Raw genomic sequence first — 16,234 nt, 5'->3', positions numbered from 1 at the left:
CCAAAATAGGGTCTAATGTAATGTAATGAAGTGCTACAATCTGCATCTGTTTGTGTATCAGTTTATTACATTTATTTCACAAAAATATGTGTATTTCAATTCTGTCTTGGGATTTATTTCAAAAAGAGAACTAAACTGAGAGTAAATAAAAGTAACTGGTAAAAATAATGTTTTTCTGAAGCGTTTAGTATAAAAAATAGAAAAAAATAAGTATAAATTAGCCACTTAGCTAACATGGCACAAAGATGTGCATGCAATAGGAGGAGGCTCAAGTGATGTTGGTTTAAAGTGTCTATGAGAAAAATCGGAAAAGCTCTTTTGGCCATTTTGCATGCAGCTTTAAAATGGCATCTAACTTAAATTTATCATCTTCCCTTCTGCTGTCGCCCAGGGTGACAGGCTGCAATGTTGGGTCATGAGGCAAAAATAACACCTGTGCAACATCTGTTAAGCTTTATCCTGCACTGCACAATAAAACATACAAATGTTTTACATGTTTTCAGTGAGGATTTATGGAATTTATTCTTACTGGAAGCAAAAAGTGACCCATGCTTATTCCAAAAGTGCGTATATGATATGTTTCTGGGTTTGCTGATCTGACTGAGAGAGAAAGGGGTGTTAGTTTGAAGCAAAGCGGGTCTGTCAGGTGACAAGGGGGAAAAAAAAACATTGCATAACTATTAATGCACAAATTCAGATTCCATTCACCTCTGTTCACAGTGTATTATCTGTTCATATTTGAATAATATTTGGTTCCATCACTGGTAAATTATTGCCAGTTTTGAAAAACATGGCTGGATGCTTCACTTGGTCTCAGCTAGGAGAACCCTTTGGTTGACTTCAACTCTCACCCTAGTGACTTATGTGTAATAAAGGTTATTACACGATACATGTATGAAACAGTGATTTGATAATGATTTGATCAATGGCATCTGTTCACACACATTAATAATATGCATGCAGTCACCAGCAGCATAAACATTTTTCAGTGACAACACCTGTATCATTTGCAATGCTATACTGACTGAACAAATAAGCATTCAGAGAAAAAATGTGGAGGCTCCTTAACACTGCAACTGTGCAGAAGTACTTTTCCATGTGTATGAGGACTGAAAATCATATAAAGTAATTTTGTATAACCCAGTTTCCCCATTGACACGAGACCAGCAATTTGAAAGGCATCGACATTGGAGAGCATTTGAAAAAGCTCAGTTTTGGGATGTTGGATAGTGCCAGCAAAGTATGGATAAAAACCCTAAACAAAAAGAAAAAGATGTTTTTTGAAAGGTCTATGATTTATTAAGATGAATATGTTGTTTTTTAGAATAGATAGATTGTATTTGTCTTTATTTAAACTTGAAAATCATTGAGGGCAAAGCCCTCATTTACAATGACATTGGCAAGAAGAATTTACTCACATGGTTCAGATTTTCTGTCTTGTCATCATTATAATTGGTCTTATGGATCACTGTGGTTTGGCTCATATCTGACACTAACACATAGATTTCACAATGGGTGGAAACTCATACTGCCAGCTGTCAATGGAGCACAGAACTAGATTCTGCTTTATCAAAGCTTGTCAAAATACATAAAGTTGATAATGGCTATACAGGAGAGACGGCAGGTGCGGATTGGTTTTCACAGTAGCTGAACATGACACTGAGAGCTGATAATGGGATAGCACCGAGAGGGATAATGCAGCAATTGCTATTGTTTTGAATGATACTTTTCCCATCACTTCACTTTCTTTGGTTGTCTGCATATTACTTCTATTTTATACATATATAACAGTGTTTTAACAGTGTTCATTTTGCAAGTTACAGTTTGAGCTTTTAATTGAAATGTTTATTTTTTACAGTGCAAAGTCAGAAAACAGAAAAGAACAATTATTTGTCTTCACAGCCTTGTTGCGAAGGGTCTTAGGTAAGAGCTTCCTTTGTACTTCTCTACAGTTGATAAAATGAAGCCAATAATAATAAAGGGAGTTTTAGATCAGCACTCATAAGATGAAGCCTGAAACAGCTTCCAGTTTTTTTTAATTATTCAGCCTTATATTGTCAGCTGTGAGAGAGTATCCAGGGAAAAGATAAAGAGAAGAGAAAACCTGGATGAGAGGTTAGCCAGCCATATACAGTATACTATGTAACTAAGTGTTTTGAAATGGTTTCCCTCCGGTTATTGGAATTTCTCCTACTTGTGCATTTCCCACTGAGAGAGACTTGATGCAAAAAATATGTGCCCATCTTTCTGTACTTATGTATGTGGTCGTATTCTGTACACTGATGCACTGTGTTCCAAGAGCTTTTCCTAAGTGTGTTCTACATGTCGATGGTATTGTTTTTCTAAGTGTTTTATTGTCTGCTAAGTACTGTGAGTGCTCTCCAGGAACAGGCAGGGGGAAGTATTCAACTCCTATGTTTTATCACTCTCCTTCTGCTGAGGAGTAGATAGTAGTGTAAGTTATATTTCTGCACAATATCCAGCCATTCTGCCCTCTATTTGATTAATACCAAACTTTAAACAAGGATTACAAAAATACTTTTTTTTGTCTTTTATTCGATGCCAGTGGCAATGAATTGAAAAACAAGTCTATAATCTTGATCTCTCTCACCAGTTAAAGAGGTCAGATAGAGAGAGGAACAACTCCCTGGAAAAACAAATAACATTGCAAGGATTAGTGTTGAGCATGATGTATGTGGGGGTTTGTGTGAGATGCACTTTCATTCTGAAGTACTATGGGTATTAAGGCTTCTTGATACTCACATCAAGTTATTATTACTGATTGTTGCATGTATGAAACCACATTTTTGTGTGTCTCTCTCTCAAATACTTTATCTACATGTAAAGGTTTAACATAAAATACAAACAGAGGGTCTTTTGAATTGAACAAAAATATGAAAATATTATTTTCATCATGCAAATAAAAGTGTTGATTGAACTTAAATAAACATGTTTTAAACATGTACACTTTCATCAGGTCACAGTGCAATTTACCAATGAGACACAGCTCAATAGAATGGAGGTCAATGCAGTTTCATTTTTGGTGTTTACAAAGCTCAGGAGTGACATTTGAAAACTTCAGTAAATGTCAAATGTTCCCATTATGGACATTCCACCACCATGTCAACAATTTCGTCTGTAAAAATTTTGGATTTGATGCATTTTGGCTTTTGAAACCCAATTCTAAAAGTCAGACTTTTGGAATTGGGTTCCCCTGGTAAATAATGACCACACTGAACAAAAATACAAAGCAATCTGTTTCCTACAGTTAAAAATGAGAAGAAAAAAATTGTTATTTCTCAAAAGCAAGAATGGCTCTGCAACCAGCTAGCAACTATTTTATGTCCGTCACATAAATATTATTTTTTTTGTGTGTGTGTGTTATTGGTGTAATACTGTGAAGATGGATTGATTTTTTTTAAACTATAACATGGATCTATCCCTATCCTTGTATGCCATTGCCGCACAAATGCGCACACACACACACACACATTCTGGAGCTGACACCCTCCTAAAGCACCCCTGTGTCTCTTGTAGGTCAGTCCAACTGTGAGGAGATATTGCTTCTTCGAGGGTAACCTTGCTCAAGGAGATACTGTATGCAGGCCATCAAATCTGGACTCACACAGCTCTGTCCATGGACAAAGAATAAGACATACACACAGACATACGTGCCTAAAGTGGATTTGTGGTTCAGATACATGTTGATAACCAGTTTACTGTACTCACTCAGGCTCTATACGTGCCATCGATCCACAGATCAGTCTGTATTGCATTATCTTATTGTTGACAATGTGTAGATGTGGTGTGTGCTTCTTGGTACTCTGTTTGAATAGCAATCAGCCTCTTCTACAGTTCCCCGGACTTCCATAATGCATGAGGTGTGGGACTCCTCAAGTGGATAAGTGAATTTGTTTGTGTGTTGTGTATGCAGGGTAGTCAAAGGACAGTTGTCTAAAGCTTTAGCAGCAATGGAAAGGCAGACATTTGGCATGTTTAGTGAAACATAAGTACAACTGTACATCTAGCTAACCAATGACTTCAAAGCATCTGAAAAGCAGTGTGTGGAAGTATTTTGGGTTCTACACTGTAGAAGGCAAAGTAACTAACAAAGATAAGGCTTTGTAAAAAGCAGCTGTCTTACTCTACAATGAAAACAAATCTGCAGACTCACCTGCTGCTTGCCACCCAAGTAGGGCAGTGGAGGCACCACAGACGAGCAGAGCAACGTCACATGCAAATGCAACGGGGACACCATTCAGGAGATGCAAGCTTACATGAAGGAGACTCCTCTCTCTGCAGACATTAACCCACTGCTTTGGTGGTGAGATACAGGGTGCAATATATACCTGCAACTCTAGAAGCTGGCTCATAAATACCTGTGTGTACCAGGAACCTCTGTATGCTCTGAACAGGTGTTCTAATCATCAGGTAATATTGTAAATAAAAAAAAGAGCTGTTCAGCTTGCCTATCAGTTCTATATTTTACCTTGTTGCTACATCTTAAGTTCAAAGCTATCGGCATTCTCTCTTGTTGTCTGTGATTTGACATGATGTGTTGATACAGCTGTTAAAAAAAAAGTTAACATTCAATTGCTGGAAGAATGTGATGTTATACTGGTGTAATGTAAAGTTAAAAAAAAATATTGAAAATATAGTTGTTGTCGTTCATTGTTATGAATATAGTATGCAATAGCAATTAAGTGGGGCCGTTCAGCTTGCCTATCAGTTCTGTGTTTACCTTGTTTGGTAAACAACAAGGTCAATTTTTAGTTCAAATCTATCGGAATTTTCTCTTGTTGTCTGTGATTTGACATTTTCTATTCAGGAAGGCTTTTTCATATTAACTCTTATTACTATTTTCTTTATGTTGTGTGTTATATGTTATTAATACTGTAGCACTTTGAGTTTCACTGTGAATGAACAGTGTGGTACAAATTAAATTTTATATAATATTATTCAGTTGCTGGAGGAATGTGATGTTAGACTGGTGTAATGTAAAGTAAAAAAAAAAAAAAACAGAAATAATGCATGTATTATGAATGGGGGCAGGGGGGAGACACGCAATTCATTAGAACGAATTGGGTGTCATTTCAAATTCATTCAACCTTCATTTTATGCACACACACACACACACACACACACACACATACACACACAATCTCTTCAAGCAAGAGAAGCAGTAAGTGGGACAAATGACGTGGACTGAGACAGACTAATTTTTTCCCTCATATCTTTGGCCAGCTAACCTTCCGTCTAGTGTGACAGCTGAGATTGAAACCTCCATCAAGTTTCCCCATGCCCTCCAGAGGGATTCAAAAGCACCCTAATAATCTGCGTCCTGCTCTGCCCTCTCCTCCCGGACCCTTCCCCACCTATCCCCACCATTCCCCTTTCCGAATTGCCACTCCACTCCACTCCACTCCTCTCCAGGGATACAAAAGGGCCTGCAGATGCTCCAATCGACTCTAATAAATTGTATGTCGTCAGTTAAGCTGCACGGCTGCCAACTGGCAAAGCTGTGAACCTCTGCTTTGGGAGAACTTGAAAAAAAAGGGTTCCTCTAAATATGATTCACCTACAGCAGCAAGCTCTCTTGAAAGCTATGTCCAGGCCAAAGTAAATGATAAAAGAGCAGAGTATGGAGGGAAAACGGGGATATATACAGAGAGTGTACGTGACACTGAGAGAGGGAGAGAGAGAGAGGTGATGGAACCCTTTCTATTACCCTTCTCTAGACAAAGTACAAGTAAACAAACAAGAGGCTGGACTTTATTGAAATCCGTTTCCTAGTTTCCGACATGCCATAAACTAAGGAAATGGTCTGAAGGGGAAGAAAAACACAAAAAGTGTACCTAGTCTAAGAGCTTTAGATCAATGTAATGTCCTTATGGGAATTCAATCTAGAGACCTTAACAACACACAAAAATGTGTGCACTCACTCTACTAGTTGACCGGTATTTTTTGTTATCATTCCAAAAACACACGCATGCATACACATACACACATGTACAAGTATTTCTTAATTCTTTTCATATACCCAATGGATAATCTATTAATTTTGAAATTAGAGTTCAACTGATGCTAAAATTTTGAAGCCTATTAAATTTTGGTTTAAAAAATACAGTAACAATCAATATTTGTTTTTTAGCATAATCATTTTTGGCAAAGATAAAGGACATATTATGCTTTTGTGATTTTCTGTTATTTATATACTGTAACAATGTCTGATATTTATGCTAAACATGGTCAAAGTTACAAAACTTGAGGTTAACATACAGTATGTACCTGCTCTGAATGCTTCATTTGTTTTTTTATACCTTGCCACCTGCCCATTAACAGCCATCTGTTCTGTAGCATTTATTGCTGAAGTTTTTCTGTGTGTCGTTTGCATTGTCCACTCTCATATTTCAGATCGGATTCTGGCTCATACATATATGGATTTATTTGAGAAGTTGACATTTTGAGTAAAGAACGAGAAAAAGTCGTGAAATCCTAGTTTGTTGCATGATTTGTTTACATAGCCTCCAGAGCTGGTGGAAGTCTCCTAAGGGGCAGCTTCCGAGAGCTGGTCCATCAGAAGAGAGTGGGCTCCTTGGGAGGGGGCCCTTAAAGAGACAGGAGCTGAAACGGCCTGTTTCAGACAGAGGCTGAACTGAGGGTCAGCATGAGTTAGTAGAGCCCTAGAACATAGACCTATAAATGTGCATAATATGTCCCCTTTATATTTAGTTATTAAGGACTGAGACCGCACTATGTATTGAGTAGGACATTTTACAGTAGAAAAATAAACTAGTAAGCGCTATCTGGTGGACAAACTTCATAATGGAGACACTGTTTCTAAATTACCCCAAACATATTGTATCTATCACAGTACTTTGGTTATAGATATTTTCTTGTTTTTTTTTGTTTAGCTGTCAGTCTGACTGTCATACATCGGTTCTGTCAATAAAGTGGTTTAAAAATATCAACATTATTCATTCTGGAGCAAATGGGCCAAATGAAAGCCCTGCAGCAGTATGCTTTCCTGTTGCAGATTTATTACATGCAGTGCACAAGCTGTTCCAGCTACAGAGCTGAAACCCAAGGACTCCATACACAGATCTCTTGAGACTGGGGAATATATGTCACTCAGCTCTGTGGGGATCAGCATGTTTATTATTAGGCCTCTTTGGAAATGCTGTGCCCTATGCCAGGTTCCTCATACCATAAACCCGTCGCTGATGGCATGAGGACAGTGTGAGACAGGAAAATGAAAGCCACTTGTTGTTGGAGGGCTTTTTGGAGAAACTAAAGTAGCTGGATGATAGAATGCTGTATGGACATATGGCTGAGTGGTGGTGGAATCACATTTCCTCCCCGCTAGAGGTATTTCAGAGAGAGTAGGAGAGGAGAAAACGAGACAGACACAAAGAGGGAAGAGGCACAGGAGGCTTTGTAGTCAGGCTACTTTAGGATGCAGTCCCACTCCTCAAGGTCAGTGCACTATAGGAATAATTTAAAGCAACATATAACTGTTTCAGGTTTATCATCCTTCAAAAAAATAATATTTGTGGAATCCATTTTTGACAGTCAGACATATGATTGATTAGGTGCTCTTTTACAAAAATTAAAAATATGTCAGTTTTGGAAATGAAATACTCCCCATCTTCATGTTGGCGAAGTTTCAAGAGATATTCAAATCTGAATCCTTTACAGGGCCCTTCAGAACCCATCTAGCACCTCAGAGGCTGATCCAACACCTGTCATGTTCTCTAGACGGCTCCCTAGGCTGTCTCTGTTTAGTGGTAATGATCTAAGCCATTCACACTCGCCTCAAATGTGTTCCCGTTTCCCTTTTTTTTTTTTCCTACCACATGCAAATAGATGCAACAGGAGCTCCTCTGAGATTGAGATGGATGGATGGACGGGTGGAGAGGGAATATAGGCGAGGGGGGAAGCTATAAGGAAAGGTAGATGGGAGTAGATTCATGTAAAGAAATGAGAGAAAATGGGATAGAAAAGAAAGAGATGGAAAAAAGGAAGAGATGGGGCAGATGAGGAGAGGGATAAAAAGAGGGGGGAGAGAAAGTAGCAGAGGGAGGTCATTGCCGGTGCTGAAATCAGAGACTGGAAGTGAAGAGCTGTGAGAATAAAAGCAATTTGCATCACTGCTCCACTGAGTTTTCCAACGCCTTTCATTTACCCCCTCGAAAAACCCTCCCACACCCCCATCCCTTCCAGCAAACTCCCCACACCATTCCACAGCTCTCCAATGGAAAACTGGCTTCAAGGGTAGTGGGAAGAAAGAGATATATAACCAGTACATATAACCAGTTTAGTCATCCACTTTCTGATCCCTCTCTCTTTTCTCTCTCCCAGTAGACCTGTGCCTCCATTTTCCCTCCTCTATCCTCGTACTTCTCCCATCACACCTCATTACTGCCCACATTTTTCATAACCTTTCTCTTGATTTTCTCAGTCTTTTCCTCACTGTCTTTTCCTCCTCTCCTCCGTCTCATCTTTCTCTTCATCCTCTTCCTTTTTGTCTGTTCCCATTTCAAGAAACTGTCCTCTCAGGAAAAAGGGAGCATCAGTCATTTGTTCAAATGCTTAACATGACCCTTGTTCATGTTTATCTGCAGGACCTCTTGCTGCTGTGTATATTATGACTCCTGCCTGTCAGGAGTGAATGTACATCTAATATTCATTCTCCTTAGCTCTGTTTTGCTCTCCGCCAATTCTTGAAACATTGATTGACTGCCGTCTGGTGTTAGTGGGTTTATCAGAGGTTTGTTCACTGAAATCAGCTTCCTGCTGCTGAAAACAGCGATATGAGAGCATTAAAAGTGAACCAAAACAGTAAAACCAGATGTGGAGCTGTAGATATGGGGGACAATTTTATTTGTTTCCATCACAACAAGCATCCCTTTTCACAGTACGCAGAGTGATTTGATTCATTGTTATTATGAGAATATTGTTTATAGTTGCTTTAACTAAGTCGTTTTTGTGCCTAAACCCAGCAAAAATTAAACATAGTGGCAGGTCAGAAAAAGCTTTTTTGGAAGTTAATGACTTAATAGATATACAAGTAGGGCTAGTAACACATGTCCAGCAATATAACTCTAATATTAGTTCTTCAAGCTGTTGAGAAGAGAAGAGCACACGAAGAGAAGCCGTGTGGTGCAGGGGCAGGGAAGGGATGTGAAGGGTTAGTGGACAGGGCAGCTCGCAGGATGAGTGGGGTTGATGAGGTCAGAGTGGGCAGCTGGAACATCTTATTTTGTTTTGATTTCCAATAGTTTTTTGTTCTCCACAAGTTCATACTGATCTTTGCTTCTGAAAAACACTCAACATAAGGAAGTTGGATTTTTTTGTTTTTCTATAATTCTTGGAAAGTGATTCTACACATAGACGCTGAGATTGTATTCAAGGTCAATGTGTAGCACAGCCAAGGCCTGACAAATGTTTTAATTCCCAGCAGCGGAAAGCATGTGATTTGTTATTCATTTGAGAAATGTGAGATGCTTACTTACTAACACTTTTGGCATTCATGAGTCTCCCTGGCAGTCAAATCAACTCGAACTGTAATATCCATGGCATGAAATGCCAATATGAGATTTTGCACAATTTGGCTGCCTGAAGGGCTGACTGACCAAGCATATACTGCAGCATTGTCTGAAATCTTTACCTCTGTCTGAGAAATCTGCCCACACTCTGGCTGTAACACGTGCCCTTTCAGTGATGAAACACAAACTTGAAGTTTGCAAGAGTACTTTTGGGAACACATCATCTGCATGGGGCTATAAAGGGTGGGCTGGGCTTTGTCACAGATTGTTTGTTTGATGGAGAAAAATAGAGTTACATAAGCCAGAGCGTTAATTCAATCGTGCCACACAGGTGATCAGGTGATCATCAGTTGACTCCCTGAGTGCCAGTGCCCACCCACTCACATGATAGAGTGGTGCATTTTTCTTACATAGTGACAGTGTAGACAGGAAACTAGGGGAGAGAAATGGGGAACGACAAGCAGTGATGTGGCACATGCACATGAAGTAGTCACTTTAAACTTAATACATTTAACTGTTCTGTATTACAAATATTTTACGAAGTAAATGCATTCAACACATTTGTTAGACATCAAGGACACACACACTTAATGTTGGTGAATAACACTCAATGTAAACAGAAACTTTACAGCAAAACTCCACAGAGAAACTTTCAGTAAAACTCTACCTCACTTGAAAAAAGGTGACTCTTACAGCAATCAATTTTCCTCATTCAATGTGTTCTTTTCAGTAAAAAGGCTATACCTTAGACTCTGATTTCTGAGTTTAGTTTTCTGACTGAAATTGAGTGTTAGATGGGAGAAAGTTTTATCAGCCTTCATCAAGCTATGTGATTTAGTCCTCAATAAAAGGGGCCAGAATAACTCAGCAGCCGAGGCGACCTGAGCTGAACTCAAACAACTTTAGAGGACAGTTTGGTCTAAATATTACATTTGCCAGTACAACTCAATATTGCAGTGTGTAAACTCTATTTCTGCTTTGCAACATTGTGTTGTTGTGTTGAAAAAACAACTCGGCTATAGCTGCAGTCAAAAAGTTTACATCTGGCACAACAATAATGTCTCATTTTCCATAACAGTGCTAGACTGCCCAAAAAGGCTTTCACTAAGGACGGCTAAAGTTGTTAATTCATGTTTCACTTTCCACATTTAAACAATTAGTTTAAATATCAATTGCAGGCTCATATTGAGAACAGTATGCTATTATATTAGACTTGAATCTGGTCCTTGTGACTACTTGAGGCTTGTGGCTTGGGGTATGATGACTTAATATGACGAGCAAGTCAAAGTGGAGTGGCAAATAATTGTAGCCTGTTCAATTTGCCTATCACTTGCTCAGATAGGTACAAGCTATTGTAGAGTGGTGATGAGAGTACCTCTCTCAGTACGGCAGTATATGCCGGCGGCAGGCCAGGTGAGCAGTCAGCACACTGTAGAAAAGACCTTACATTATCAGATTCTCCCCTAGCAGGTGAGCACACTCATTCAGGCTTTTGATGGTGTTGTCGTATATGGTGCATGTGTCAATGTGTTGAGCAGCAGTATCGACTGTGCTTTGTAAATGTTTTGTTTTGTTGCCTTTATTAAAATCCAATGCATATGCAGATAAAGGCAAATAATGTATGATACAATAAAAACAAATGGGTAAAAGAAGAAAAACCTAAACCTACAGAACCTATGTATTCAACTTTTTTTTTTTTTTGTTTGTTTTGTTTCTTGTCAGGGAGTGTAACTTTCAGTTATATAAATTATACTTTTGGATTAAATGATTTGAGAACAGAGAGTAATAGTTGCAGATATGCACAATGCTGATCATAGAGTTTGATTATTTGATGAATTGACTGACTGACCAATAAATAAATTGAATATTCTTTGTGTTTGAGAAGATCAGTAAGAAATGTATTTAACAATAAGAAATCATCAAAATGAGGAAACATTAACACAGTAGGAAGCATGCTGTGGAACTGGAAATTAGTTATAATGGATTCTCACATTCTGTAGTAGCTTCGAGTGTGAGGGTATAATGATCACTTTGTATTGTCCTCTCCTTGGCAGCTTGGCAGCACAGCATATTCTGCACTCATAAATTCAACATAATTCTTCCTGTATCACTCTCTGTCGCCTTTCCTTTCTCTTTCCATCTCTCTCCCACTCTTTTTCTCTCTCCAACGTAGTTTATGTAGTGATGCTCATTATGACTGTTGTTATGACAGCCTCCCTTGCACCTACATGCGTGCAGCCACTGCAGTTATTCCGGTGATTTACAACCTCCTCCTCCCACAGAGATAGAAAAAAGAGGCACACTATAGCTGTCTTTGAGGAGAGCTTTATGTTCACAGTAAACTTGCCACAGTGGCACCTCCACAGGGCCCGTCCCACAAAGCAAACCACAACTTCCTCAAGTAGATAGGCCTACAATAATTGGCTCTCAGGGATGGCAATGGAAACATTCACTCAGTTTAATAACTACACCCCACGCCACATAACATCCTCCTTACTCCTTTGTGACTGTCAGTTTTTCATGTCAATTTAAGGGTAATTCAGATTCAAAAAGTGAACTCTGTAGTTGGGGGACTTGTGCATATGCCAGAATGGCTGAGGGCCTCTACAAATGAAGCTTATAATGAGTGCTAGCGCCACTCATGATGTAATACACAAGATCATGACTCTTGTTATCTAATCCCTGCTGTTACATATTGCAAAGGGTTCTACTATATAATGACGAGAAAGCCTGTACAATCCAAAGTGCAAGGTGAAAATCACATTGTTTTGTCTGCCTCTCTTCAGCCAGAGAAAACACACACACACACACACACACACATATTTATACAGTATAGTAAAGCAGCTGTGTCAACCCACATACATAAGATGTATGGTTACATACATGTACACTTACAGGAAACAGTCATACTGTTTAAATATGTTGTGCATGTATAATTTCTTAATGTAGTATCTATGGGGGATGAAACAGACTGCAGATGTCAATTTCAGTGTCCAGATTACTAACAAGATAAGAAGAGATATTGTGTGTGTGTGTGTGTGTGTGTGTGTGTGTGTGTGTGTGTGTGTGTGTGTGTGTGTGTGTGTGTGTGTGTGTGCACAAGAAAGCAAATTAGAGAAACCTCCCTAATGTTTAACACATCACAGTAAACCCTTCCGCTTGATGGTCTTTATTGATGAGATAGTCTAGGAGGAAGACATGGCAAAAAGCATCTCTTCAGCCACACGTGCTGTGGTGCAAAGCGTGCCAGAGAGAGCAGAGTGTGAGCTGTTACATAACCGCCAACCAGGGATGGAAGTGTTGGGAAAGCAGCACGTGCAGCCAGGGATTGGTGCAAGTGAAAAGCCCCTCAAATATTAGACCTCTACAGTTATTTTATTGTTGTTTTTCTTACTGCCTTGAAGTCATCACGGATTCTACTATTCACATGTTTTTATGGTGGATGCCTCATTTTTTTGTCAGTTTCAAGTCTCTGCAAACCAAAACTATCCTAAATAAGGCATTCTAGTGTTGCTTCCTGATTTGAGAAAAAGCAATCCCATACAGTTTTTGACCCTGGATTGACTCAGATCTTTCTATTCCAATTCCAAGTCAAATTATTGTGCTGAACGCTGGGATTGCCACTATGTCTTTGAAAAACTAAGTTCTCAAACTCGCGGTTGTCAGCACCCCAAGCCGAATAAGGTACAAACAAAAACAACATGACAAAACCCATTTGAGTCAAACAAGTACGTCACTGAGGAAAGCTGCTCCCGTTTCCCTGACTCCATCCAGTCAATATCCAAGCCCCCTGTCCCCAAGGTGCTGTGGGATGTCAGATCTCTAGCCGACGGACATATTCAAAAATGCATGTTTAGCCTCTTTGCCAGGAAGTGGATGTGCCAGTCATGACAAAAAGATGCCTGAGACAGCAAGTTTATTTAACTTAGTTTTTCATGGATGATTGGTAGACTCCCTACTTCAGTGAGCTATACATGAGCATCTGACTGCTGGCTTGACTGTTTTATTGTGTCCTAGATTTACCATCTGGGATTTTTACTGCAACTGATAAAACTTCCTCTGTTTGTTTATAAATTATTAACCTACTGTATGTGTTTCAGCTTTTGAGTGTATGCATGTGTCTGATATCATAACAGTAGAATCTCTCGTTGTCTGGTGTAATCCGGAATTTAATTGCAATCGATGCTCTAAATTTTAATTTGAGTTTTCTTTTGCACAAAGTTATGTTCAAATTGTGTATTTCTCACCAAAAGAACATTATGTGTATTCTAGATGCCTAACAAATTTGTTAAATGCATTTTCTCCCTCATAAAACCTTTGCAGAGCTGCTTTTTTTTAAATATTTTTAAAACCTGCATTGTTTACATCCATATTTTGTAGCTAGTTTTCTTTTTCCACTTTTTTTTTTCTAGTGCAAGGTGCTACCAACAATGGATCAGCAAAATAGCATGAAAATATAAGAAGGAATGTGCATTGCATCACCCACATTTATATGTGCATAGATGTGCAACCTCGCATGCAAGAGATACAAATAAAATTTGAATCTGCTTATAAAAACATTGCTTTATAGAATAACTAGCGGTAAACACTCTACAGGGTACTTTTAAGTGTCCAAATAAAATATGTACAGGCTTAGCTCAGTACACTGTTGCAAGGACAAGCTTCTTTTATATCTTTCCCATGGCTAACAAGAAATAAATAAAGAATATTGCTCATGTTGTTCATATAAATACATTTCTCCTTTTTAAGAAATGTACATATTATATACAACACACTTTAATGTCTGATTTACACATATACAGTCCCTCAAAGGCTATTTGCTGTCTGTGCTGGACTTGATGTGATGTGAGGGGATAAACCATGCTAGTCTTGTAGGAACACACAGAAGAAAATGGGTGAATATGCAAGTACAACATAGTGAGCCCATTTCGCAAACATTACTTAATCCCAGAACGACAACTTCTTACAAAGCAAATAAAGCACATAGGACATATTTTGTAAAAGATTTTTGAAGTTGCTCAGAGATCATTTTCATTTGTCTGGAACATGTGGTCTCTCTTACTGTCTTTCTCTTCTCACACATGTATGCATGCACAAACTTACAAGCACACACAATACACCAATTGAGCAAGCCATGCACATATGCTATACCCTTTTATCATATATTAACAGACCCAAACTGTCAAACACACTCACCAAACCCTTACCATCTGTCTCACTGTCTCCGTTCCCCTTTCTGACACATACACACTCTTTCACACTGTCTGTCTTAACCTCATGTTTCTATGAACAGAAGGAATTCCCCATTGCTTTGTACTGAGAGTTTTTTGGCCTGTACTTCTACTGCTTTTAAGCGAACTTCATCCAATATTGAAGCCCAGTCTGGTCTAATCTGAGAGCTTGTTGTGGAAAAGTATTAGAGTAGCTGTGTAAAATGGTTGCTTTTTGAAGTAACTGTCTCTTCTCCCTCTTTTCTCTCCATATCCATCTCTCTTCCTCTGTCTCCTGGATGCTTTCTTTCCACTTCACCCATCTCCTTCCCTTCTGTTTTTCTGGCTCTTCCCCTCTCTGTCCTCCTTTGCTCCCTCTGTGCACTTACAGGACTATACATTGACAATGTACTTCCAGCAGGCCTGGCGAGACAAGCGGCTGTCCTACTCTGAGATTCCCCTCAACCTGACCTTAGATAACCGGGTGGCTGACCAGCTCTGGGTACCTGACACCTACTTCCTCAATGACAAGAAATCGTTTGTCCATGGTGTCACAGTGAAAAATAGAATGATCCGACTGCACCCGGACGGTACAGTACTGTACGGTCTAAGGTGAGATTTCAACCTCTTAAAATAACTCTTCACTACACAACAAGACTGCAGGGTTTGATATTTACATTTGTAAATAACCAAAAGAAAAACATGCTGGGGTAGTACGGCAACAGGGAGTACAGCAACAGGGAGTACAGCAACAGATAATGATAGAGTGTGCTTCCAAAATTGTAGTAATTTCCACTTCATGTTGTCAAACACTTCACACTTAATCTTTTGTCAGTATACTTTCTTTCCAAAAATCAAACAACCTGGGAGGGAAAAAAAAATCAAACTTCTCTCAACTTATAACAATGATTGCCGCATTGGACTCAGTCAGTAATTACTTCATTAGAGCTAGATGAAGAAAATTATTGATGTAAGGTGCAATATTGCCCCTAAGTGAAAATTATAATGTTGATGAAATGACCTACTTGTGTCCTCATTTACAGGATATGTGCACATCACCAAGTAAAAGCTTCTGTAGCACTGAATTAAACTATTTTTTAAAGTCTTTGCATAATTTACATGACCAAGAGTGTTAAATATAGTATATACAATATATAATATAGCATATGTAGCAAAAACCTTAGAGTCCAACTGAAATTAAATTGCGAGTTTGTTTTTTTGTTTGTTTTGTGTTTTACTACTTCATATCCATATATCTTCTCTGTCAATCACATTTTCTCCTTTGAGAGCTTTTCTTTTCATACATTCAATCAAATTGTTTCATTGTAAACCGTATTTGCATAAAGAAGAAACATCATCCTTCTATCAGTGGCAGACAGTCTCACTGACTGACAGCCAGAAAGCAGTCTGCTGCACAACCCAACACAAGAGCCATAGACTTTGAACCACAACCCGTCCTCCTTATCTAACTTACAG

General features: G+C 38.8%; 1 protein-coding gene across 1 annotated transcript in view; it reads left to right on the top strand.

The window, feature by feature from the left end:
- The window catches only part of LOC121910887 (gamma-aminobutyric acid receptor subunit beta-2), a 70,826-nt gene that overhangs the window by 16,316 nt on the left and 38,276 nt on the right, over positions 1-16,234 (top strand). Inside the window, exon 4 of the mRNA XM_042432273.1 lies at positions 15,150-15,370. Within this exon, the coding sequence (XP_042288207.1) occupies positions 15,150-15,370 (221 nt within the window). The remainder of the gene's footprint in view (positions 1-15,149; positions 15,371-16,234) is intronic.

The sequence above is a fragment of the Thunnus maccoyii genome, chromosome 13, assembly GCF_910596095.1.
Source record: "Thunnus maccoyii chromosome 13, fThuMac1.1, whole genome shotgun sequence".
NCBI lineage: Eukaryota > Metazoa > Chordata > Actinopteri > Scombriformes > Scombridae > Thunnus > Thunnus maccoyii.
This window is presented reverse-complemented; position numbering and strand designations above follow the sequence as displayed.